Genomic DNA, 25,383 nt, shown 5'->3' with positions numbered 1-25,383 from the left:
AGGGGGGGGGGGCGTGGGGTGTGCGCACAGGGAATGGGTGCAGCACAGTCTGGAGCAACTGGCTACAGGTGTGCCCAGTTCAGCAGAAATGACGGGCAATGGATGCCATTTGGCTGGCGGGACGGCGGCAGCTGATTGGGGCTGGGGGGCAGAAAAAGGGGGTAGAGGGACCGGGGGGGGGGGGGGGGATCAAGGTTGGATATGTTTCATATATATAGTCGTCGTTGTATCGATGTTGTGTGCAGTTACTATGGTTGGTGCTGGGTGTGATGACCGTCATCGGCCATCGCATCAGCATCATGCAATAGTCGAACCGATACGCGATAAGTTCGCCACACTCGCCATCCATGCCACCCATTGTTGCCATCGCATTGATGTATCTATGTATATGTATACATGCATGTATGTATGCGTGCGCGTGTGTGTGTGAGTGTGCGTGTGTGTCTACCCCAAATCCAGCGACTTCCCCGCCAACGACTCCCCCCACCCACCCACCCACCCACACCCCACCCACCCACCTCACCCCACACACCATGGCCGCAAACACGTACTCGTCACGGGTGCTTATCGGAAACTGGTCCGAGGACCTTGAGCTGGAAAAGGTACCCCCCACCCACCCACCCACCCCCACCCCCTTCCCCTTCCCCATCCCCCTTCCTCGCCACCCCCTGCAGCCGTTGGTCACTCTCGCCTCCCTCACTCACATTGCCCTTGGCGGACGTGAACACAGCTGCGACTGCGTGAGTTCCTGGACAAGAAGGAGGCCGGGACGCTGCGGCTGACGCAGTCACTTGCGGCTTTGACTCCGGCGGGTGTCTCGGCCTCTACACAGGGCGCTGTTGCTTGGGGTGCCTATCTCGCTCTCTACGCAGAGCACTCGGGCGCTTTGGCCTCGTTGGACGTCAACGGCGCGCTGGCGCTGGCAAAGGCTCACAACGAGGGTGATGCTGCTGTGGCGGCCGTGGAGGTCGCATGCGGAACCGTAGCCCATGAGGGTCCGCGGGCGCGCTCCGTCTTTCAGATCGTTCCGGCTCACAAGTACGTCGCCTCGGACAGGGTCGTCTGCTACGGCGACAAGATCCGCCTCGTCTCGCACGAGGCTTACGCACCGCAGCCGGTTGCCCTTGCCTCGCGGCTGAAGAACCCGACAACATTCTCGCTACCTTCGCATCTGCAGGAGGTATACGCCACTGCTGCACAGCCCTTCCCCCACGCCTCTGTCTGGACCATCGAGCACTTTGACCCGCTCCTCCGCGACGAGGCCGAGGGCCATCCAGTCCCAGCCAACGGCCGCGTCATCATCCGCCACTGCGCCACCAACGCTTGCCTCGCCTCCACTGGCAAGTCCACCGCCCCGGGCGCTCCCACAGAGGTCTGTGTCCATACCTTCTTCAACACACACAAGGCCGAAGAGCCGCAGAACCACTGGGCGCTCGTCATGGACGACGAGCCGCCGCAGCCCAACCCCTAACCGCTAAACGCTCCCTCCCTACATGTCATCCAGCACTAGAGAGAGCGACGAAAAGTACGACGACGACGAGATCCGGTCGTCGTCGCCGCCTCTCTCGCTGCCGCCGCTTGTCATCGTCTGCGTGTGCGTCGAGTAAGAGTACGACTCGCAACCCATACCTGCACTCTCCGCTCCCTCGGCCGATTCCGCTGTTGGCGCGCCTGCCAACTCGTCGTAGCTCTCGTCACTGCTCCAACTTGTCCCGACAAACGTTTGCGACTCCCGCGCCGCCGCCTCCATGGCCAGCGTCTGGTACCGCGCCGAAGAGAATCGCGAGTATGCCACGTATGCCACCGCCGGGATCACCATCCACCCGATCAGCAGAAGCGCGAGCAGTGCCGACGACGCTCTGATCTCAAACCACACTCCCAGCAGCGAGCAGAGCGCCGTCCACCCTGCCATCGAGAACGAGACCGCCTTGAGCACAAGGATCGAGCTGAACGGACACGGCCGGTACTTGAACAGCACCACCACCAACGCCGCCTCTGCAAAGAGGAGCAACGAAAGCCCGAGCCCGGGACTCGACGAGAAGAACATCATAAAGGCAGAGACGAGAACCTTGATAATCCGCTCCAGGAGCATGAACAGCTCGGCAAACTGGATGTCGGTCTTGCCCGAGTGATCTTCGGTAAAGTGGATGCCAATGAACGACGCCGAGAACAGGTAGTACGCCAGTCCGATCATGCCCACAGACGCCAATCGCGCGTGCAAGCCTGTCCAGCACGCCACTTCAGGCAACTCGTCCAGAAACGCTCCACCTCCCTCGTACGTGCAGTCGAGCGTCGAGAGCAGCCGCACCACCACAAGCAGAAACAGCGTCGACGAGAGAATCTTAGACACATCCTCCACCATCGGCAGGCTTGTCAGCGCCGCCGCCGCCGCGTTCTGGAGCGAGAACACTCCCAGAAAAGCAGAAATGATCCACCATACCAGCGCCGCCGCACCCGCAACACCCAGTCCCGCATAGTACCCGCGTCGCCCTAGATCAAGGTCGAGCAGCGAGAACTTGGCCACACGCTGCGGGTGTGCAGCCCACGGGTACACATCACGCGCAGGCCGCAGCGCCAATGACGTCAGCTGCACAAACTCGAGTCCGATCGTGAGCACCGCGAGCCCGTTCCGCCAGTTCAACCGTCGCACCGCCACACACCACCGCGAGTTGACCATCCGCGACGCCGTGTTCTTGGCCCGCGAGGCCTTGGCCGCCGCAGATGCGCACGGCAACCGCACGTCTAGCCACGTTAGCTCTTCTGGCGCAAGCAGCCACTGGATCTTCCGCGCCGGTGCGTCCACGCGCGCGTAGCTTCCGTCCACGTCCAGCAGCGCAAGCAAAAATACCGCGCCCATCCACCCCACAAGCACGCCCAAAAACAGCCCGATGCACGCCAGCGCCGTCGACGCGGAGCCCTCGGCCCGTGGGAGAATGACCCACGGCACAAGAATCGAGAACATCCAGACGAACGAAAAGACCACCGTCGAAAGAAAGAGCACCCATATGTCCGTCGTAAACACCGCTGCCTTGAGCGTGTTCGAGTACTCGACCACAGATCCACGCAGCGCACGCCGCAGCATCGAAAAGTAACCCAGGAGCATCATGTACACTCCAAACACAAGATACAGCCCGAGTGACGCCAGCCATTGTGCCTGAACCCGCGCCCGGCTCCAAACGTCGCTGGCAGCCCGCCGTACTGGTAGCGCAGGTACTTGTGCTTGCGCAGCGCTGCAAGCAGCCGCCGCGTCATCGTAATGTTCAGCTCCTCTGCTGTCACATGCAGCTTGGTCAGCGCCTGCCCGGATCCAGGCCCGCGTCGCCCAAGCAGATGAACAAGCTCCTCCGCGTCGAGCGTCCCGAGCTTGCACTGCGTCACTCTCAGCTCAAACGAGCCCGGTTGGCGCGCACCGATGACCTTGCAGAGCAGGTCCATGGAATAGCTCCCGGCGCGGACTGCGTGCTCGCGCCGCAGAATGAACCGCGATCGCCGCGGAAACACATCCATCGTCACGTGGCTGTCGAGCTTGACCGTTCCTTCGCGATCTGGCGCAAGGCAGAGCAGCGACCATGACTGGTCAGCCGGCTTGCCAAACAGCTCCTTTGCCCGCGCCACTACAGCCGAAACCGTTGCCCCGTGCGGCACTCGCACAGCGGTGTACTCTTGTGCGTTGTCTGTCGACTCGGAGAGCGAGTCATCGCCCTCGCCGTCACTTCCGCCGCTGCCGCGCTCGCCACGAGATCGCGATCGAACCTCGCGTGCGACTTGGACCACAGAAATCCGGATCTCATCACCAAACAGGCCTGCCTGTCGCGCGCTCATCCGTCCGTCGCCTTCGCCGCCGCCGTCGTCGTCGCTTCCCGACTCGCCAAACCGCGGTCTACTGTCGCGGAATCCGTTCTCGTCAGTACTACCTGGCACACAGCACGCCAGCATCGAGCTGAGCTGATTAAGCCTCGCTTCAGTCCGCGGCTTGCGCGAGATCTTGCATCCGTGGAGCGTGAGCGATCGTAGCTGCTGTAGGTGCGCGAGCTCGTCGTAGAAATGATCGCGCTCCTTTGCCAGGTTACATCGCTCAAACGCCAGTCGCTGCGTCGCCCGCGCCTGGAGCACAGGTAGCGCCGCAGCATCGTCGAGCGTCCCTGATCCGCTCCGCGCCTGAATCCCGCTCGAGTTGTGAGGCACCGCCCGCACAAGTCGCAGAGCGTGGACAAACACCCGCATGTCATCGGCCGTTCGCCCTCGTGCCACGTACGTGTCCATGACGCTCAGCAGCTTGACCGCCACGCGGACCTGCTCATGCTGCAGTGCGGCGTCCACGTACTGCGAGAGCACACGCGTCAGCTCTGGTGAAAACAATCGATTCACGAGGCTAGCGTCAAGTGCGTCTGGATCCAGATCCAGTGCCATCGGCGCCAGCAGCCGCGCAACCGTGTGCACGAACCCGAGTTGGCACGCAAACGACATGATCGTCTTGCCGCGCGGCGTCTGCAAGTGGATGAGCTCCAGCAGCGTCTCCAGACTCAGCACCAGTCCGCGCTCGCCTGGCACGTTGAGCAAGAGCGCCAGCACTCGCAACGCGTTGGCTGTCCGCGCCATCTCAAACGGTGTCCGCGCCGCTGCACCCCGCGCCAACGGCCGAGACGCCACGTCGATCGATTCTACCTTGGGAAGCATCCGCTCCAGCACATCATAGTTCTTCTCCGAACTCGCTGCGTGATGCAAAACGGAGAGCCCCGTAATTGGCGCCCGAACCGTGAGCATGTGCGTCTCAAGCGCCTCTAGATTCGCTCCGTGCCGCAAAAGCAGGACAGCAAGTCGTGTGTCGCGAATGTGCCGCTCCATCGCCAGCTCCAACGGAGTGCGCAGCTCCGAGTTGCGGCAGTTGACCGGTGCGCCCGACGCCAGCAGCAGCTCCGCGAGGTGGACCGGTACCCCGCGCTCTGCCGCCAGGTGCAACGGTGTGTTGCCGGCACGGTCGCTCGCCTTCACCATCTTGGTCCAAGCCTGTGCCGCAGAGTTGGCCCGCAGTGCGCCTTCCAACGACGCCATCTCCGGCCAGTGCCCGAGCTCGGCGAGCGCATGCAGCACGTTACCCGAGTCGCGCTCCAGGGCAGATGGGAAGCCCGGCACAGACTCCCACCGCCAACCGGTCGACGCGGCCAAGAGCGCAACCTGGACGCCGAGCGAGTCGGACTCGACTGCCGCCGTCCATGCCGACGCGCCGTTGCTGGCTGTCACGTCTGGCAGCATGCCCACCCGCGGGTGGAGGAGGATCTCGGCAAGCCACTTGCAATCGAGCCGTGCTGCCCAGTGCAGCAGCGACTCGCCCTTGCCATCGCGCGCAGAAGTCAGACGCTCCGCCGCGTCATCACCAAGCGAGTGCAGCGCACGGAGCCGCAGCAAAAGCTGTGCCGCAGTCTCCGCCAACCAAGCGTGCATAAAGACTGAGCCTCCTACTCCGCTCCTCGCCGTTGCTACTGTGGTATATCGGTCGTACTCGGCTTGAGTGAGCGTGTCCAGATCCGGTATCGCCTCCATCCGCAAGCTACGGATCATCGAGTCGAGGATCAGAGCGAGGCAGCCAAGCGACGAAGCTTCGAGTGCAGCCTTGACCACAGTAGCCCGCGTCCGCTTGTCGCACACCGCCACATCGATGACCCGAGCCTGGAGCAGGACCTGCATGACTAGCTGGTGGTCGCGGAGCATGGCGGCGTGCAGAATGTCTGGTGTTCGCGACCAATCCACCGCGTGCAGCGTCCGCTCCATCAGCGCGTACACCGTCGGGAACGACGGATGCTCGTTGGCGAGCTGTGACAACATGCCAGCCAGCAGAGATTCGGCCGTCCACGTATGTCCACGCGCTACTGCCACAGCCATCGGAGACTCGAAGAGCAGGCTCTCGGGAACCGGGGCCGGCGTCGTATCGGCCGAAAGGACCGAGCCGGTGCCGTGCCGAACATCGCGCGCCAGACGCGAGGTGTTGAGCGGCGACCGCGGTGTGAGTGTCGGTGGTATGAGCCCGAGCGACTGCGCTTCGGGCCGGAGCGTCACCACAAGATACTCGACCAGAAGCTGGGCGCCTGCCGCTGCGCCATACCACAACAGTGACTTGCCGCGGCCGTCACGCCGAGCGAGCACCGCTCGCCACTCGCTCGCGCTCTGTGGCACACGGAGCTCAAGTCGGCCTTTCGACGTCTCGATCGGAGCAGAGACAAAGACGACGGCGTCGGGCACCGCAGGCGCCAGCGCCACGCCAAGGAACCGCTCCACAACCTCGGTTCCGCCGCACGGCCGGCTCGTCCCGGCCGCGCCCACTCGGCACTCCACATCGCATCGAGCCACTTGAGGTCAGCAATAGCCATCGCCACCGGCGCCAGCGGCCCGCTCAAGTACTTGCCGGTGTACAGTGGTGTGCCCACACCACGCACGCTCTCGACACGGTAGGCGACCGCGCCAAACGCAACAACATCGCCAACCTGCAGCGAGACCGGCTCCAGCTGAACCGACGCACCGTTGACCGTCACCGCATTGGCCATCGAAGACGACGAGACCACCACGCAAAACTGCGCCCGTGACCTCGCGTTGTACGAGATTCGGGCCATGTAGCCCGAGACCGACGGATGAAGAAGCGCAACCGAGGCCACGCCGGACAATCCGCTGCGCCCGGCTAACACATCTGCACTCAGATCTACCATGTCCTCCATGTGCAGCGCGAGGGACTCGGTCGTTCGCCCAAAGATGGTGTGCCGCGCCTCCACAACGAGCACATCGGGCGCAAGCGCCTTGCCTGGTGGCGCCGTCCGCCTCAACCCAAGTCGCGGAGATAGCGAGTTCTCTCGCGCCCGCCGGGTCACCCGCCACGCCACCGGGTTGTGCGCTGGCGCCTTGAGCAGCCCGACCTCGATAGGCAGCCGGTGGCCGCCGTCATTCGCCTGGGCAAGGCCGACCAGAATCTCCAGCATGAGTACATGAACAAACGACCGGTCGTCAAAGTTGGCTTCCGGAAAGACAAAGCCGAGCCGCTCCAGCGCCGACCGGAGGTACGGCCGCGAGACGAGCATGCCCCGCGGCGCATCCTCCTCGTCTACAAACGGTAGCGCAAACATCGGCGGTCGTTTGGTCCACCCGATCTTGTCACTCGATGTCCACCCGTACACAAGCTCGTCGTTGGCCCGCGCCAGGCAGTCAAGCACTCGGTAGATCCGATCCGAGAGCGAGAGCGTGTTTGGCGGCGGGCCGGCCGAGCTCCGTCGAGACCCATCGCCGCCCGCACTGTCGTCGAGACCCCAATCCAGCGACACACCCATGGCTTCAGCCACTGTCTCCAGAATGATCACGTTGTTTGCCAGCGAGTTCGGCGCGCCAAGCAGGTACGTGATCGAGTGACCAGGTAGCGCGGCGAGATCGATCCAGGTTGAGAGCTGTCGAGCCAGCTCGACCTGAAGTCCGACCAGCTCCATCGACTTGAGCGAGGTAGCCAAGAACATATCATCCGAGAGCTCCAGTCCTCCCACCGTAGTCGACGATGAGCTCTCGCTCCCGCCGCTTTCCTCCGAGTCGTCTGTTGATGATCTTGACCATGACCGCGAGCTGGCACCTCCACCTGTCCCGCCTGTCCCGTCGCCAACAGAGAGTCGTACCCGTCGCCTGCCGGCCACCCCGGTTCGCCACTCTTGCGCCATGGGCAGATAGGGCGCTGTCACGAGAAGACGGAGGAAGACAGGTGTTGTCGTGCTGGGTCGGGGACCACGCTAGGTCTTGGTCTCGCTCTCGGTCTGGCCGGCGGCGGGTGGGAAAGGGTCGGCTCTCGGTCGGAAGCCCGCCACCACTCGGAGAGCTGGCTGATCGATGCACTTGCACACCTGGCGGATCCGCCGACTTGGGGGCTTCGAAGCATCACTTACCGTGTTTGATGGTTTCCTACCTCGGGCTGTGAATATGCTCGTCCGAGGCCTCCCCGCAACTCGAGCACGAGTCGGAGATTGACTCCACCACCTCGGAGCTCGAGCTGCTGCTGTCGGATGGCTCGCTTGCGCCGCGAGGCGGAAGGCCAAAGGCCAGAACATCGAGATCGGTGCGCGGTCGCGATGCCCGGGGGCTCTGAGACTGCGGAAGCGTGGGCGCGTGTGTGGTGGTCGACGGTGCGCCGGGTGCTCCCGGAGGCGCGCGACGCGCCGGTCGCGACGCGCGAACCCGCTTCCGCGGACGGCCAGGCGATGCTGGGGCAGCAGCCTCGGGATGTGGCGACCGCGCAGCGCGTGATCGCTTGGTCACGCCCCCAGCATCGCCGCGTGTGGCGTTTGCGGCGCGCAACTGTTTGCGGAGCTTGCTAGCCGCGGCCTTGGCCTTGGTGGCGGCGCGGAGGAGGACGAGCTCCTTGGCCTCGAGTCGCGCCACGGCCTTCTCCAGCTTGACGATCGAGTCTGTGGCGGCCGCCATGGCGGCAGCATGTTCGACGTCTTTCTCTGTAGATGCAGCACGTGCAGCGTCAGCGTCGGCACGTGCGGAGGCGGCGGCGGCGAGTGCGGCGGCGATGTCGTGGCGAGCGGCGGCAGCGTCGGCGAGCGCGGTTTCACGACCTTTTTCGGCGGCAAGGCGGGCAGCATCGGCAGCATCCACCGCTGCTAGCCGCGGGCCCGCCGCTACCACGACGGCCTCGAGCGCGGTAAGTTTGCTGTTTGACGTCGCCAACGCGCCCTTGGCCTCTTCGAGCTGCTGGGTGAGCGCGGCGATCTTGGCGGTCGAGGCGGCGTTGGCGTCGGCCGACGCGGTCACCGCCGCACGCGCAGCCGCACGCAAGACGGCAGCAAGCTGCGGCAGCTTCTGGGCGACACGACCGGCCGAGGCGGCTACATGCTCCCACTCGGGAGGGACGCACGACATGGTCGGTGTGTTAGAGAGGAGTGCGGATGTGTGGGGAGAATGAGAAAGGCAAGCCGGTCACGACCGCCGCGACTCGCGGAGCCGCGACCGTGAGCCGGACCGGAGCTGCGAGCCGGTCGGGGGGGCCGAGGGCGACGAGGACGAGGCTGGTGGGACGCCGGTGACTCGGGTGGTGCGCTCGTCGGAGCGGCGCTTGCGGCGCTTGTCGCGGGTGGAGCTGGAGCGCGGGTCGCGGGCCGGGGTGGTGTTGACCCGGGTCGACGACGGCGACTGGCTGACGTGGGCGCGGCCGTCCGAAGTCATCGGGGTCATGGCCGAGCCGTTGCGGGCGACGTTGGAGACGCCTGCGCCCGAGGCGGCAGCCGGTGGCGTGGCCGGGGGAGCCGCCGATGATGTGGCCGCGCTGGCCTCTTCGTCATCGAGCACGGTCCAGTCGTAGACGTAGTCGTAGGCGTAGCCCTCGCGGATAAAGAGGTCGCGGAAGATGATGCGGCAGTAGTCGTAGTCCGGGCGCTCGTCGAACCGGAGCGAGCGAGTGTAGGTGATGTACTTGACAAACTCGTCGGGGAGACCGGCGCACAGGTCGTCGACGAGGACCTCGAGCTTCTTGTCGCGAATCTTGTCGTACTTTTGCTTCTTGTTGGCTGCCTTGAGGCCCTGCCAAGGCAGCGAGCCGCGGAGCAGATACAGCAGGACGTAGCCGAGCGACTCCAGATCGTCACGCCGCGACTGCTCGATGCCAATGTGTGTGTTGATCGACGCGTACCGCGCTGTGCCCGTCAGATTCTTGCCCTCCTTGTACTTGATGTGCTTGCCCGTCCGCGGGTCGATGTACCGCTTCGAGAGACCAAAGTCGATGACGTTGACCTCGCCGGCGTGCTTGCCGAGCCCCATGAGCAGGTTGTTGGGCTTGACGTCACGATGGATGAGATGCCGCGAGTGGATGTACTCGAACCGGGTGATCAGCTGCTCAGCCAGCATCAGCACCGTTTTGAGCGAGAACTTGCGCCCACACACCTGGTGCTGGTCTTCCAGCGACGGGCCGAGCAGGTCCATCACCAGCACGTTGTAGTCGCCGTCGTGCCCGAACCACCGCACGTGCGGGATCCCGATCCCGCCAGACAGAATCCGATACAGCATCATTTCAGACTGCAGCTGCGGATGCCGCGTCCGCCGCGGCTCCTAAACCCACCCCGGCGCCCAACGACCCAGTCCACATCAGTTATAGCCGCCCACTTCCCCCCCCCCCCAACGCGCCACACCAACCTACCAACTTGATCGCCACCTCCTCACCCGACTTGAGGTCGGTACCAAGGTAAATATCGCCAAAGGAGCCCGAGCCAATCTTGCGAATGGGTACATATGTGTTGCCGAAGCAAATCTTCCGCTGCCGAGTCCGTCCGCGCTTGCGCTCTGAAGAGCTCGACTTCAATGCACGTCTCGACATTCGGGTGCGAGAGAGAAGCAGGTGCCAATACCAGCCGCACCTCGAAACCTTGCCTCACACTCAGCAAAACTCATCTTTGAACCAGCGCGACGCCTCGCAAGGCCGGGCTGGGCCACAGCCGGATACGATCCATGACCATACTTCATTGTGGTGCAGCTCTGCCAGCAGTGGGGATGGCACGAAGTGCGTCTTCGCTGATCCGGGTTAGCTCAGCTTCGGGAGGGATGCAATCGGACTGCTCCCCGACCCACTCGCGCTCGCCGTCGACCATGCGCCACACACCGACAACTTCGGCCGGCTTGGCCTTGCGCTTCTTGCGCGACATCCGCGCGAGCCACTTGCGTCCGCGATCGCGTCGCTCAACCACCACATAGCAGCCATCTGGAGGGAGCTCGTGGGCGTCGACGTACGCCCGCTCGCCGCCGTACGCGATCCGCAGCACTTCGGCGTCCGGAAGCACAACCGCGAGCGCATCGTCGTAGCCGCGGTACGCTAGCACCGCGGCCGTCACCAGCCACCGCTGCCCGTCTTCCATAAGGTATACATGCCGCGTCTCCGCACCGGTAATGGTGAGTCCATCCGGTGGAACAAAGACGCCGGCTGCAAACGCGTGCATCCGCCGCTGGCCAGCGTCCGGGCCAAGCGCTCCCTTCAGCGCCACGTACGCCGCCGCACTCCGCGCCACAACCTCAAGCGCATCCACACGCGTCCGCACCAGCAGCCGCGCAGCCTGCCTCGCGTCGTCAAACTCGATTCGTGCCACGTCTTCGCGAAGGACGGACCAGACCAGCTTGACCTTGCGCGGCTTGGCCGGGTTCGCGTTGACTACGCACACCAGCCGGAGCACCGAGAGAATAACCATCGCCCGCTCAGCACACGGAATGTGCGCCACCAGCGGCTCGGCTGCCCACGGCTGCTTGCGTGACGCCAGAAAGTGCCGCAACACATGCTGTGCGTGCGCGCTCTCCTCGTCGTACGGCGCCACGGTCGCCCCGCCCGGCACATGCCGCTCCAGCCGCGCAGCCTTCGGCTTCTTGTCAAACACCGTTGTCGTGTTCTTCAGCCCCTCGACCGTCGTTGCCGCAAGCTCCAGCGCTCCGCCAGCCGGCTTGAAGATCACTCCGGAGAGGCCCTTGCCCACTCCTTTGAAAAAGCCCTTGGCCGCGCCCTTGGCTCCGCCCGACGCCTTGCCCTTCTTCGTCTCCTTGTACGGCGAGGTGACGAGCCCAGTCACTCCGCCGATCACTCCCGTCGCGAACCGTTTGAGCCCGAGCCCCAGCCCCGACACCACATGCTTCGGCACGTTGAGCTGCTGCTCCGCCCGCCGCTTCCGCATGTACTCCGAGTCCATCGAGAGAGCGCCCACCCCGCGTGCTGCAGTCCGGATTAGCTTGGACGAAGTGTTGAACACTCCGTGGAGCGTGTGCTTGACCAACGAGCCGCCACCGCGGACCAAGCCCGAGGCAAATGCCTCGGGCCCGCGCCGCATCCCGATGGCCGGCTCGTAGAACGCATCCTTGACCCCGGTCTTGAGGTCTGCTACAAGGCCCACAGGATTACCCAGCGCCTCGGCAGAGCCGAGGAGTTTGTACACTTGCGTCATGCCCTCGTGCCGGTAGTGCGCCGCGATGAGCTGCCAAAGGAGCTCCTGGGAGACCACCCGCCGCTCGAGGACTAGCGCAGAGAGCCGCAGCGGAGCATGGTCAATCGACGAGAACATCTCTCCCAGTGCAAACAGCATCCGCGACTTGCGCGACGAGCCGCCGCGCGGCGTCGACGACCCACTCTGTCCGGAGCTCCGTGCCACAGCGTCCGTCTCGGCAAACGTCACCGTCACACTCACGGCAATGGCAGGCAGGGAGACAAACGAAAAGTAGACTGGGCGCGCATCAACAGGCCCCGCTTCGTCGATGACCTCGTCACCGACTGCGCCGTCGCCACTCCCACTCCCATCACCGCTCCCGCCTCCACGCCCGAGTGTAGCCCCGAGCGCTGTCAGCGTCTGCACATCCTCCACCGTCGCCTGTACCGAGAGCGGCGCTGCGTCGACAACCACATACTCGACATAGTACACCGACGGGTGGTCCGAAATCCATGCACCTGACAGAGTGAGCGCCGGCTCGTACTTGCGCTCCTTGCCGCCGCGGCTGCGTCGGTCCCGCATCTTGCGCGGCCGGCAGTGTAGGAGGACAGGAAACTCGGTTCCAAAGTGCGTCCGGTCGACCTGGATGCTCTCCACAGTCACTTCGCCGCTTGCTCGCGAGCCGTTGACGGTAAACCGGCCATTGAGCTCGGAAAGCCGCCCGTACGCCACCTCGGTCCGCACTCCGCCCGCCACCGCATCTATGCCCAGCAACGAGAGGCCAATACCAGCCACAGAGCATTGGATCGCGTACGTCCGCAGTGCCGCAGCCTCCCGCTCTCCGCGTGCTATCGCCATCCGCTCCGCGGCTTCTGCAAGCGACACCGCCTCCAGCACCAGGACAGCGCACGGGCCGTCATCCATAAACTTGCCGCAAACAGCCTTGTCTACCGCTCGCTCGTCCTCGCTCCACAGCCGCACCATGTGCGGCTCTGCCGCCACAAACGAGTCTCGCCCATACTCGACCGACCCGATGACCTCGCCGTCGCGCCCGTCGAGCGCCAGCGTGAGCGTCAGGTTAAAGTGGCCCTCGTCGTCGCGAAGCCGCGGTACGAGCCCTAGCTGGCTCTCGGGCTCCGCGTGCAGAATCCAAGGCGAGTCGGCCTCTTGCACCGTCACGTCAAACGGCGTCGCGTTGACCACCCGGTACGGAGTCAGTCCGGCGGTGCCATCGAGGTAGACCCTCACCGCACCGCTCGCACGCTTCATCCGCACCCGCATCAGCTCTTCAGCACAGCTCACGCTGTTGTGAATCTTGAGCGGAAAGTCGGCCAGCGCAGAGAGCGGAAATGGCGCAGACCACTCCCACCCGCTTGCCTCGGGATCCTCGTACTTGATGGCCACCATGTCAGCCGCCTCGCCGTTTGCCCACACCCACGGCGCACACTCGCCTGGTGGCAGTACCAGCGGGACTGCGGCCTGTGCCTCGGCTGAAGACGACTCGTCACGATCAGGCCCCTTGCCCTTGCCCTTGCCCTTGCCCTTGCCCTTGCCCTTGCCCTTGCGCGCATGCGATGTCACCTGCCGCACCGCCAGCGTCCGCTCGCTCGAGTTGACCAGCACATACGCCGGCGCAAACCGGATCGCCCGCGTCCGCCGCGACGCCGTCTCGCTCGCCGACACCACCACATCGACTGCAGTTCCCGACGCTGCAACTAGCCGAACCTTGCGGACGCCCGATCGCAGCTTGGCTGCGTCGACATTGACCGACGACGCCAACCACTGGCCGGTTGGAAGAGCCGCGTTGACGTTGTCGGTCTCGCCTAGGAGAAGGATCCGGCTCGAGTTGGGCGCTGCCACGGTGGCTGGCAGCTCCTTTGTCCCGATCACCTTGACACCGCCGCGCCCAAAAACGAGGCTCCATGGTGTAGCATCCACAAGCCAGTACCGCGAAAACAGGTACAGGTGCAAGCCGCCAAACACATCGGTCTCAGTCTCGAAAAACAGCCGCAGCCGGTACGGCCCCTGGCTTGCCAGTCGTACCATCTGGCCCGATCGCCTCGCACGCTTGTGCTTCTTCTTCCAAGGAAGGAACGCAGATCGCGACGGTGCGAGCGGTACAACTCCGGGCGCAGACCATGCGTAGTCGGCGACTTGAAGCCAGAGCACAACGCCAGCAAGCTGCGACGGGTTAAAGTGGTGAACATTGACCACGCCGCCAGCCTCCACCTCAGCCTCTACCTCGGGCACGCTGGCCCCGGCCTCGGACGTCGCCAGTTTCATCCGCACAGGCAGTGGCAGCGTGTTTGTCACCCGGTACGCCGGGGAAATGACCATCCGGTGGCAAGGATACGTCCGGCATGCCGCAAACGTCTCGAGCTCGGCCACAACCGGAAGGCAGCCGACGCCAAACCACAGAAATGCGTCTTCGATGACGGTTCCCGGCCGCCGGACCCCAACAAAGGCGAGCGCGTGGTGCCGCTCCGGCACATTATCCCGTCCCTCGGTACTGCGTCCGTCAGTCGAGCCACGGACCGACGACGTGCCAAGCATCGACGTCGACGCTGCCGACGTCGACGACCCATCGCCGGTCCACACCTCGACGCCCGGTCCACCGCCCTCGGACACCTCGCCCTGTAAGAGCGGGAGTTCGCGCCACTTGAGCGGCTCCGAGAATGCATCGCCACCCCCACCGTTGCCATTGCCATCGTCGTCGCCATCATACGAACCATCGTCGTCCGACTCGGGTCCACCCTCGCCAAAATGCGGTTGAAAGTAGACCGCCGCATTCTGCACGAGATGGACAGGGAGGCCAACCGTAGCACCTACAGGCACGTGGACGAGATGATCGAACGACGCCGTGGACGACATCTGGTCTGCAATTGCCACGTCCATCGCCACGTCGCAAGTGTTGGTCACTGCGAGGCCTGACCACAAACGTGTCTCAAACGAGCCATCGCTGTTGAGCGAGACCGCTGCAAACACGTAGTGCGTCTTGACGGGGAACACATACGAGCCCACAAGATCGAGCGGGACAGGACCGACCGGCTCGCCAAGCACCTCGATCGATGCAGACATCGAGCCGACGTCCAGCACACGGTGTCGGACTCGCGCAAACGAGCCGGTTGCCAGTGACGCGCGGCTTCCGGCCGCCACCACAGTGACCGAGCCAGACCCGTCAAGCATCGCCACCTTGACGTCAAGTCCGGTCATGTTGGTGAGTGCAAAGGCATCCGCACGCACTCCGGCAGCGCCCTCGGCCAGCGGAGCCGCTCGCTGGTCGTACTCGACCGAGAGCGCGTCGGCGCACTGGCCGAGACTCTCAATCATCGGCGCAGATGCGGTCACCTCCAGTGGTGAGTTGACCGCGATCCCAAACGTTGACCGCCAGCCCTCGTAACTCAAGGTGACTTGCGTTGGCTCGAGAACACTTTCCCACCCCGAGAGCACGTGGTTAAAGTACTCCAGCCCAATCGCAACCTCCGCTGCCAGCGTCATGGCATCGGGCCGAGACCACGCCTCGATCGTGCCCTCGACTGCAAGGCTAGTTCGGAGCACAGGCACGTTCTGTCCGGTCACGTCGTTAACAAGCGTCGCCTCGAGGGGCCTGGCTGAGAAGAACAGGCGCTCGTCGCGCGATGCGGGGCTGGTCACAGCGGTGCTGCCGCTCGTGGCGGCCACGGGTGTGGCGTCGCCCAGAGGCCGTGAGCCCGACGGCAGCCACAGGTTGCGCCAGACCCAAAGACCGAGCTTAAAGTCGGTGTACGAGACAAAGGCTTCGCCAAAGGCCACATCGACAACAGCAGTCAGCTCGGCGCCGCTGCGGTCAGTCCAATCGATCGAGACTTTGCTCGCCTCGACAATCGTCACGGCGCTCTCGGTTACGTTGTTGAGGAGAACCGAGACCAGTTCTGTGCCGGAGCTCAACGCCACTACCTTGTACTCGCTCGGACCGGCTAGGGTCGACAAAACAACGTCGGTCTGGACACAAGCGCCGGTGAGGCGCCGTCGGTGTACGACGATGCCAGCAGCGCCTCGAGCCCAGTGCCTTCGACCCGCATCAAGTGCTCTGCGGCGGCTGTCTCTGGCGGCGGCTGAGTCGCCTGCGCGCCAAGCACCTTACCAACCCGTCCCAGCACGTCAGTGACACAAGTTACTCTCGTGTGTGCCAGCCGAAGCTCAAGCGACGAGCCGCCGGGACCATGCGCCTCGGAAAACGGCAGCGTCATGAGCGCAAGTTGGAGGCGCGGCCGGTCGCTGACGCCACGTGGTGCTAGCAGCGCCCGAAGCTCAGACGGCGTCGCCGCATCGCTGCGGCTGTCGAGCACTGTTACTCCCGCTGCCGAGACCCAAGTCCATGCATCCCACGAGTAGAACGAGGTGTACGCCACAGCAAGATCCGAAAACGTGAGCTGCGCAAGCGGAACTGGACCGTCAAGAGACTCATCAAGCAGCTGCAGGCACAGTGACTCGAGCTGGAGCGTCAACTGGAGCGCAGCACCGGGTGTAGAATCAAGCTGCGCGTTCGGCACGGTGGCAAACGGCGTCAGTGCCCGGACGGCAAGCCGTGAGGACGAGACCGCCTGTTTCGGGCCCGACGGCAGCCAGAGGACTTCGGCCATGTTCTCCCATGTAAACTGCTGCAGTAGCAGGTACTCGGCACCGGTGAGCTCGAGCTCGAGCGCGGATCGCTCGAGCGTGAGCGTCTCAGCCCAGGGCGATGGCGACGCTACGTATTCAGCTGCAGACTGGATGTCGTACGAAACAGCCCAGGTGAGTGCGGTCGGCTGGATGATGGTCCCGTCCGGCCGGTGCGTCGACGACAGCCGCGCGTGAGCTAGCCGCCACTCGGTCGTGATTCGACCATCGTGGAACGAGTTACTCAGGCTCAGCCTCGATGCTTCGAGCAGGAGCGCATCGGCAGACTTGCAGTTGCGCGGGAGTACAAAGGCTGGCTGAGCGAGCACCACGTGCACGCCAAGGAGGAACGCGGGCTGAGGCTCACCATGTGAGAACTGAGCGGCAGATGCGCCTTCTGGTGCCACGACTGCCGACGTTGCATCGTAGGCAAACGCTAGCATTTGCATGACAAATCGGTACAGGATGGTGGCGCGCGCAGAAGCCATAGACACAGAAAGCAGCGCGTCAGGCGGCGTTGCGCCGTCCTCGACTGCGTAGCCGCAAGCAAGTGCCTCGTCCGACGCTTCCGCCACATACGCTGCGTACGCCGTAGCGACGGTAAAGTCGAGCGCCTCACCTGCGGGCAGACTGAGAACGTCGACGTGCAGGCCAGAGTGGCGCGAGACGTCGGCAATGGCGAGTGCATGCAGGTGTCCGCTCAGTACTCCGCCGCACCGCGACGCATACTCGAGCTCCGAGTGCGCGAGTGAGAGTTTGGCAAACGGTGCCGAGTCGGCAAGCTCAACCTCGAGCGAAGCGAACGAGGCCGAGGCCTCAATGCCGCGACCAGGAGCGGCCTCGGTGGCCGCTGGAGCGCTGACATCTTGAACACCATGCTGAAGCGCGCTCAACAGGCGAGTGAGTGTGCGCGAGACAGAAGCAAGTACAGCCGGTGACGCCGATATCGTCGAGTCGCCGAGCGAGATCTTGAGCCGCGCCGGTGCTGCCGGCGAGCTCGGCACGGTTGTGACCAGCTCGGCAGTGGCTGAGGAGAGAAGCGGCGGCGCGTTGCCGCAGGCCGCAAAGACCAGTTGGGAAAATGCGCCGCCCGATACCGAGACAGGGCCAGGGCCATTCGACGGCAGCTGCCATGCCGCGCCGTACCTAACGCCTGTGAGCGAGAGCGAGACCGCGTCGCGAATCGAGACATTGACCTGACCAATGTCGAGCGTGACAACCCAAGCAGACGAGTCGGGACTTGGCGAAGCGTCTGGTCCGGAAGCAAGATCGAGTGCCGGTGGAGCCGTCAGGGACGAGCTTGGTGTGCTAGCAGAGAGAAGGCCGAGTACAGTGACAAGGTCATCGAGCGAAGAGTCGAGAACAACGTCGGTAGTGGTGGCGATGGTGACCACGGTCCGGATATGCGGGACAGAGTAGCCGGCGATCTCGAGTGGCTCGGGCTGGATCGGCGAGGTGTTGACAACAAGAGCTACGTCAAAGGGGCCGAGCAAACAGGTGTCGGTTTCGGACGTGGTGGAGCAAAGTGTCGCGTTGAGTCGCTTGACGTCGACATGGTAGACCGAGCCGACGTTGGTGACATGGGTGACGCCGAGGTCAAAGACGAGCCTTGGTCCCCCGACTCGTCGCCCAGCAGGAGCACCGGATCTTGGACGGTCAGGTCGACAGTGAGCAAGGGTGGCGCATCGTCTACATCACCGCTCTCACCTGGTACGGTCGACTCGAGCGCAAGGTTGGCCGACGATGAGAGGAAGGTACGGAGGGCCGTAAAAGTCGCCAAGTAGTCTGAGGCGGCGGCAATGAAGAGGCCGTCGTAGGACAGCACGATCTGGCCGAGGACCGCAGCCAGAGTGTAGTGCTCTGGTGCGACGGCGTCGACGTTCGATACTGTGTACCGCATGACATATTCGGTCGGAGTGGCGAGCACCTGTCGTGGACTCCCGGCAGCCGTCATGCTCTCCGTCAGCTCGAGGTCGGCGAGGGTGAGCTCGAGATGGTAGCGCTTGGGTGCCGGGCGGGCGACGGTGAGCTCAAAGGCGGCAAGGTCTAGAGTCGCGAGCTGCGCCTCGTCATCCGGAAGGTAGAACACAACTTTGAGCTGGTCGACCGTAAACACAAAGTGGTGCTGACTGCTTCCAGCGCAGCTGCAGTCTCGGTCGGTACTGGCAGGTCTGTCGCATGTGCAGCGCCGCCAAGGTCGGGCACAAGCGCCGCGGCGTCGAGCCAGGCGTTGACAACGCTAGGGCGGATCCGGACGTGGAGGGTGTGGAACGAGGCGGTAGCGGTGTAGCGCTTGGACGCGAGGCAGGTGTCAAGCGAGACTAACGGCTCGGCCGAGTCGAGGACGACGCCAAAGTCATCAGCCGCAGTCGGCCTGCCCGACGAGAGGTACGTCTCCAGATCTGAGCACAGCGCGAGCCGCGGGAGGCCATCAAGCGCGAGATGGTCAAACAGCCGCAGTGAACCGAGCGCAAAATGGGCGCGCTGCTCGAGCCGTGGCTTGGTCTGCAGCGAGTGCGAGATGTCAACGCTGCCGAGCCGGAGGGTGGCCAGCCGAGCTCGGGCCTCACTGTACACGGCGATCGTAGTCTCCGCCACTCGAAGACGGAGGCGCGAGCGGACAATGGCAATGGGCTCTGGGGCAGAGGCGGGCGCGCCGCGGTGCGGCACAGCCCGGGCGAGAGAGGCTGAGACCTGGGCATCCCAAAACTCGTCGTCGGATGACGAGTCATGCAGCGAAGCGAGCGAGTCGGTGTCCGAGTCGGGAGGTGTGAGGAGAAGGGCGTCGGGAGCGTCGAGGTAGATCGAGTCGAGAAGTAGCAGCGACGCATCGGGTGCAACATTGTCTTCGATGGCTGGATGCGGGGTCGCGGAGGTCTGCGACGCAGGCAAGGCGGCAGCAAACGTTTTCAGCGTTGCGGCCACGCCGGCGACGACAGGCAGAGCGGCGTCGATGGAGAGGACGTCGACCGTGGCGGTAGTGTCAAGGTACGACGACCGCGACGAGGCTGACGACATAGCAAGGTCCTCCATCTGCTGCATCGAGCACGAGATGAGGGTGTTGGCGACGACAGGCTCGCCGGCGTAGTCGACCGCCATGTCGGAGATGAGGAGCGCGTAGACGTTGAGCGCGTCGGGCGCGGCGTCGGCCGACGGCGTCGAGACCACCCACTCGCCGGTCCGCCACAACAGCGCCGGTGCGTCCCTAACGGTTGGATGTGCGATGAGGGCAAGGCTCGACGGTGCCGCCGAGAGTGCGAGTGTGACCGAGCGAGCCGACGAGGTGAGCGCAGCGAGTGCCTCTTGCGAGAGCTCGTCGACACGGTGGCGGTAGGCGGCGCGGAGAGCGACGACGGTAGGAGACGGCGGCAGATGTGCAAACGAGGCCAGGCCTCCGAGAAACGGCGCAGAAATGGAGATGTCGAGCGACTGCAGCGACGCGTCCACATTGAGTGCGTGCGGCGAGGCCTCCAGGTCGAGCTCAAAGGTAAGCGCCAGCAGCGGCGTTCCGTGAGCCGGCTTGGCGGCCTGAGCCACCACCGGATAGTAGTTGGTGGCGAGCGCCGAGCCCGCAGCGGTGGCAGTATCCGAGACGACGAGGCCGCCGAGTTGAAACTGGCCAGCGGCCAAGCTTGGGTTAGCCATGTACTTGATGGCGACCTGCGAGAGTACGCCCTTGACCAGCGGCGGTCTCTCGGGTACTGCACTCGCGAGGCTCCAGGTCAGTGATGGTAGAGTGAGTGAGGCCGAGACGTACTGGGCAAAGTTGGTGAGTGCTTGGTTGGCCCGAGTATCGGCCTCGTCAAAGTCGATGATGGCAAAGAGCTCATCGCGGGTCTCTAGCTCGGGCTCCGCAGAAGACTCTGGTGTCGGCTTGCTGCCGTCGGCAGCTGCTGACGCAGGCTCGGCAACATCCGCAGCCGCTCCCGAAGACCACCCGAGCCATGACAGCCAGCCGTCGGACTCGGCTCCAGCCGCGACAGCAGTCGTCGGTTGGCCTGACGACGCAGAAGCCGCAGAAGCCGCAGCGGCGGCCGAAAGCTCATCCCAGTGAGCGCGACGACGAATGCGGCGAAGGGTGGCAAGTGATAGGGTGCCTTCGAGGTGGTCGAGGGCGGCGAGATCGTCGGCGCCTAGGGCGCCGCGGTCGGGAACGAGTCCGCACCGCCGAATCAGCTCGTTGTAGGCGTCAGCGTCGGCGTCGGCAGTGGAGCTGGCCTCGACAGTAGACGCTCCGGCGGCCAGATCTTGGGCACGCAGCATGAGCTCGAGCTGGGTGTGGGCGTGAAAGAGTGAAAGGGCGTCGACGGCGGAGCGAAACTGAGCCGGGGAGAGCGAGAGCGCGATGTTTGAGACGAGGGCGACGGATAAGTGGAGCCAGTCGGGGGTGGCGTCGTCAAACGGCGGCTGCGGCACAAAGTCTGCAAGCCGGATGAGGGTCTCGACGTCTGTGGGGTGAAGGATAAAGGCGCTCGGGGCGGCAGCAGCCGTGAGGCCGAGAGCGTCAAAGCCTGCGATGAGGGCGGCCGCCGACGCAGCGCGGGGCGTCGTGCCCGAGTCGAGGCCTCTGGAGAGAAGAGTGTGATGCAGTGTGCCGTGAACGGTCCAGTACGCGGTGACGGCTGACAGAGCAAGGCGCTTGTGGACGTAGGTCTCGCCGTCTTGTGGCGGAGTGCGCGCGTCTTCTGCGAGGCGCAAGATATCTGCGGGCGAGGCGTCTGCAAGGACAAGCGAGGCAAAGGTGAGGCCAAAGGCAAACGATGGGCCAACAGTGGGGCGGGCGTCCTCGTAGCGGACGTGAATGTTTGTAAAGGTGAAGAGGGCCGACGACGTCAGCTTTGTGACGAGGCGGTAGAAGAAGCCGCCCTCTGCAGCAACAGCAGCAGCATCGGCGCTCGTTGAGTCCTTGACATCGGACGCGCTGTCGGCCTCTGCAGCGAGAGCAGCCTTCATCCGATCTGCATCCCGTGCATCCCACTCTGCCAGGCGAGAGCGGCGAGAAGCCAGAGCGCGGGCGCGGGCAGCAGCAGCCTGATCGTCACCGTCCCCATTGTCCGGGCGCAGGAGAAGATGAACGCCATCGACGACGACCTGCATGGGCGAGCCCCATACATTCCAGGGAATGGTGACTTTGATAGAAGAGATGGCCCCTGCTTCGACCGCCACCGATGGTATCATGCCCGCAAAGGCATCCGGTTCCAGCTCCACTGCCTCCAGAGTGACGGTGCCTGAGAGGAGAGCCACATTGAGGGCCGATGGCGTGAGGTTGCGGCAGTAGGTACCCAGGTATGTGGAGAGGTAGGAGGAGAGCACCCCTTCGAGCATGGAGGTCTAGTGTGTAGGTGGTGTTGGAGAGAGGTGGTGATGCCACCTGCCCGTGCCCTCTGCCCTCCCTGCCCGTGCCTTGATCACATGCGGTTGGTGACACTTGGCGGTGACACGGACGGTTCGAAGTTGGTTGCTGGTTGGCAGCCCGCCCCCTCCTCCCTCCCTCCCCGACGAGGGCGACAGGCAACCGACGACCGACGACCGACGACCACCTCACCCACACCCACCACACACCTCACCCACAACCACACCCACAACTGCTGGTGCTCACGCGTGACGTATTCCAAGGCGGTGCAAGAGCATGTCTGACGAGTACTCCGAGTACTACGAGTCGGACGACGGGGCCGGGGAGCCGGGCCATCGGGAACGGGCGGCGGCGGGGCGGGCGAGGAGATGGGGACGACGCGACTGGGTCAGTTGGTGGACTCGCTGCCAGAGCGACTGCTTCATCGGATCTTCCGTTATCTGAGTGTGACGGAACTGGCGACTGCAGCGGCCGTGTGTCGCAAGTGGAATGTCTCCATCGACAACGATACCCGATGGTCGTCGCTCTGTCAGGAGATGGGCATCTACAAGCGCCCGTTCAAGGATCTGCCGTGGCGACGAGTGTACATCCGGGCGCTAGCGACAGCCAAGAACTTCAACTCGCGGACGTCTTCGTACACCTCGTGTCTCCTCCGCAAGGGCCACAAGGACGCGGTGTGGGCCCTGGCGCTGGGCAAGACCAAGGTCTACTCGGGCGGCTCAGACAGAGTGGCAAAGATGTGGGATGTCAACGCGCTCAACTGCCGCGAGACTCTGAAGAGCTTTGAGGGCGGCGTGTGGGCGCTGGACTACGATCCGGTGAGCGGGCTGGTGGCTGCCGGCGACACTGAGGGCTTTGTGCACGTCTTTGACGGCGAGACCGGCGAGACCAAGAGCTCGTTCCAGGCCCACACCACAACGGTCTCTGCGCTGCAGCTCGACGGCGGCTCGCTCATCACGGGCTCGTTTGACAACTCTGTGGTGGTCCATGACCTCGAGACCCAAGTCCAGACACACGTGCTGCAGGGCGCACGCGCCGGCGGGCACAAGTTTCACGTCTGGTGCCTGCAGGCTGCGCACGGGCGGGTGGTCTCGGGCGGGTGGGACTGCAAGCTAAAGGTGTGGGACCTCAAGTCGGCAACGTGCACTGCCAACTTGGTTGGCCACTCGGGCCCTGTTCGTGCTGTGGCGTTTGATGGGGCGCGCGTGGTGTCTGGCTCGTGGGACAAGAGCCTCAAGATGTGGGATCTGGCGTATCCCGCATCCCCACTCCACACGCTCACCGGCCACAGCGGGCCGGTCTCGTCGCTTGCCGTCGACGAGTCCAAGATTGTCTCGGGCTCGTACGACGGTACCGTTCGCATCTGGGCCCTGGCCGGGGCGCCGCCGCCGTGCATCCGCACGCTCAAGGCCAACACTGGCGGCGTCCTCGCTGTCGCCCTCGACTGGAGGAGAGTCTATGCCGCTGGCAAAGACAAGAAAATCCGGGTCTTCGACTTTGCTGCCGAATGAGCAGCGTACGCGCCGCCGCCCTCAAGCCTGCGCATACGCCTCGGCCATGAGAGCACGGAGTGGGCCGAGGTCGACGGCAGTCACTGCCGTGTGCAGCAGGCCGACACATGAGATGTTTCCCGTCTTGCCGAGCGCCCGCGAGAGCTCGTCGCGCGTGAGCGCAAAGACAACCAGCGTGCCCGACTCGGCGCATGCTTCGGTAATCGAGCCGATGAGCTTGCCAAGCTTGTCGCGGACTGCGCCCTCGATGTCGGCCGCAAAGAGGACGACGGCGACCGCCGACCGCTGCGACTGCTTGAGCACCTCGCGGAGCCCGATGGCCGCGCGCTTGGGCCCGTTGCGGGCAGCCTTGCCACCCGACTTGCTCGACTTGGGCGAGGTGAGCATAAACTCCTCGAGGAGCGCAAGGACCACGTCGTTAATACAAGCAAAGCGGGCGTGCTTGCAGTACGCGCCCACAATGGCATTTGGGCTCTTCACAAGCGTGCGGTCGGTCGAGACCGCCTTCGCCGAGCGCGACGCCGCCGGAGGTGCCGCCCGCCCCGCAGATCCGGTGCCCGCCGGCGATACAGGCGATGCAGGCGACCGCGGCGACCGCGGCGACCGTGGTGACCGCGGCGAACGGGAAATCTTCAGCCCGCGCGTCGCCTTGGACAGACTCTGGCGCCGGTCCGGGACCCGCGGCGAGCCGGTGCTCCGTGGCGACCGCGGCGAAACCGACCGCGGCGACGAGACCCGGGCTGAGACCGGAATGGGGATGGCGGCGAGGCCCGCTGGATGGTTGGTCAGCGACGGGACGATGAGCGGCGAGTCGCGGGCCGACGTTGACGTAGAGCTCGCGCCGCTGTGGCTCGCCCCATGGCCGCTACCATGCAGCGACGGTGACCGCGGCGAGACCTCGCACGACGACGAGGTCGGCGACGAGTTGGAAAACGCGGAAAACAACTCACGCATCCGTGCGTCCTCGGGCGACGATGCAGACGCAGACGTCGGCGTCAGAGACGGCAGCGACTCGAAAATCGGCGACGAGACCGGCGAGAACGACTGATACGGCAGGGTGAGGCCCTCGGCAGCCAGCTCGTCGAGCAAGACGTTGGCGTCGTGGTCCATCATGTCCGGCGTGAGCGGCGGGACCAGAGTGCCGAGCGAGGAGCAGTGGCTCAGGCACATGTCGACGACCGCGTCCGGCAGAGACATCGGCTCGAGGCCGGCCACGTCCGAGAGCCACGCCGAAATGGCCTGCGCCTCACCCTGGCTCAAGCCGTACACGTACTGGTTGGTGTTGGCAATGGCCACCGCCGCGCTCTCAGGCACATACACCCCGGCTTGGATGACCGACACCAGCCGCGGGAACGACCTCAGCATGTGGTAGAAGAGCACCTGCGCCTCACGCGAGTAGCTCCACACCAGCGAGTTCGACGCTGTAGACACCGGCATCATCACCGCCTGATGCGCCGCGTTCGACTTGGCCTGGACCGAGATGGAGATGCCCCACGGCATGGCGTACGCCTCGCCCGCAAGCACCGCAACCACGTTTCGATGCGGAAACGGGACCGGCGCCACCTTGAGCGTGGCGCACAGCTCCACCCCAGTCCTCCAAGAAGGCGACTCCTCCGTGTATGTCCTCGCATTTGGCGCAGTGAGGCCCAGCTGCTTGGGCACATTGATCCGAAGCCCTGAATAGCCTTGCAAGCTTATGCTAACAAGCGGAAGCCAGAGACAGCCGAGCCCAATGTCACCCACTGTGAGTCAATGGCACAAGCTCCGCCGACGTTGTCGTCTTGCCCAGGACACTGTGGCTACCCACCGCAAGCCGAGCCACCTACTCTCCCTCCTCCTCCTCCCTCCTCCCTCTTCTCCTCCTCCCCTGCCTTTTGCTGCGGCTGCGGCGGCCAAGTGGGGAAGAGGGCGGAGGGCAGGTTGGTGGCCACTTTCGGAGGACATTCCAGACGGGGGGGAGAGGGGG

At 64.5% G+C, this 25,383-nt stretch overlaps 6 protein-coding genes across 6 annotated transcripts in view; 2 read left to right on the top strand and 4 right to left on the bottom strand.

Moving 5' to 3' along the window:
* Positions 1-533: 533 nt before the first annotated feature.
* AMSG_07364 (uncharacterized protein) lies at positions 534-1,474 on the top strand (the record flags this gene model as incomplete). Its single annotated transcript, XM_013900815.1, has 2 exons — positions 534-602; positions 731-1,474. 2 exons carry the CDS (start codon positions 534-536, stop codon positions 1,469-1,471), a joined length of 810 nt encoding a protein of 269 aa, XP_013756269.1. The 3' UTR covers positions 1,472-1,474.
* AMSG_07363 (uncharacterized protein) lies at positions 1,197-8,886 on the bottom strand (the record flags this gene model as incomplete). Its single annotated transcript, XM_013900814.1, has 4 exons — positions 1,197-3,170; positions 3,200-6,298; positions 6,331-7,564; positions 7,968-8,886. 4 exons carry the CDS (start codon positions 8,884-8,886, stop codon positions 1,490-1,492), a joined length of 6,933 nt encoding a protein of 2,310 aa, XP_013756268.1. The 3' UTR covers positions 1,197-1,489.
* Positions 8,887-8,943: 57 nt separating this feature from the next.
* AMSG_07362 (CK1/CK1/CK1-D protein kinase) lies at positions 8,944-10,333 on the bottom strand (the record flags this gene model as incomplete). Its single annotated transcript, XM_013900813.1, has 2 exons — positions 8,944-10,068; positions 10,157-10,333. The coding sequence occupies 2 exons, from the start codon at positions 10,331-10,333 to the stop codon at positions 8,944-8,946; spliced, it is 1,302 nt and encodes a 433-aa protein (XP_013756267.1).
* Positions 10,334-10,461: 128 nt separating this feature from the next.
* Positions 10,462-21,878, bottom strand: AMSG_07361 (uncharacterized protein; the record flags this gene model as incomplete). Its single annotated transcript, XM_013900812.1, has 4 exons — positions 10,462-15,857; positions 15,905-18,161; positions 18,275-18,651; positions 18,684-21,878. 4 exons carry the CDS (start codon positions 21,876-21,878, stop codon positions 10,476-10,478), a joined length of 11,211 nt encoding a protein of 3,736 aa, XP_013756266.1. The 3' UTR covers positions 10,462-10,475.
* Positions 21,879-22,182: 304 nt separating this feature from the next.
* AMSG_07360 (F-box/WD repeat-containing protein 7) lies at positions 22,183-23,586 on the top strand (the record flags this gene model as incomplete). Its single annotated transcript, XM_013900811.1, has 2 exons — positions 22,183-22,293; positions 22,320-23,586. 2 exons carry the CDS (start codon positions 22,183-22,185, stop codon positions 23,415-23,417), a joined length of 1,209 nt encoding a protein of 402 aa, XP_013756265.1. The 3' UTR covers positions 23,418-23,586.
* The window catches only part of AMSG_07359 (uncharacterized protein), a 2,467-nt gene continuing 276 nt past the window's right edge, over positions 23,193-25,383 (bottom strand). The window contains exon 2 of the mRNA XM_013900810.1: positions 23,193-25,116. Within this exon, the coding sequence (XP_013756264.1) occupies positions 23,439-25,116 (1,678 nt within the window). The 3' untranslated portion in view covers positions 23,193-23,438. The remainder of the gene's footprint in view (positions 25,117-25,383) is intronic.

This window comes from Thecamonas trahens, assembly GCF_000142905.1.
Source record: "Thecamonas trahens ATCC 50062 unplaced genomic scaffold supercont1.34, whole genome shotgun sequence".
NCBI lineage: Eukaryota > Apusomonadida > Apusomonadidae > Thecamonas > Thecamonas trahens.
The sequence above is the reverse complement of the archived record's forward strand: the minus strand, read 5'-3'. Positions and strand labels throughout refer to the sequence as shown.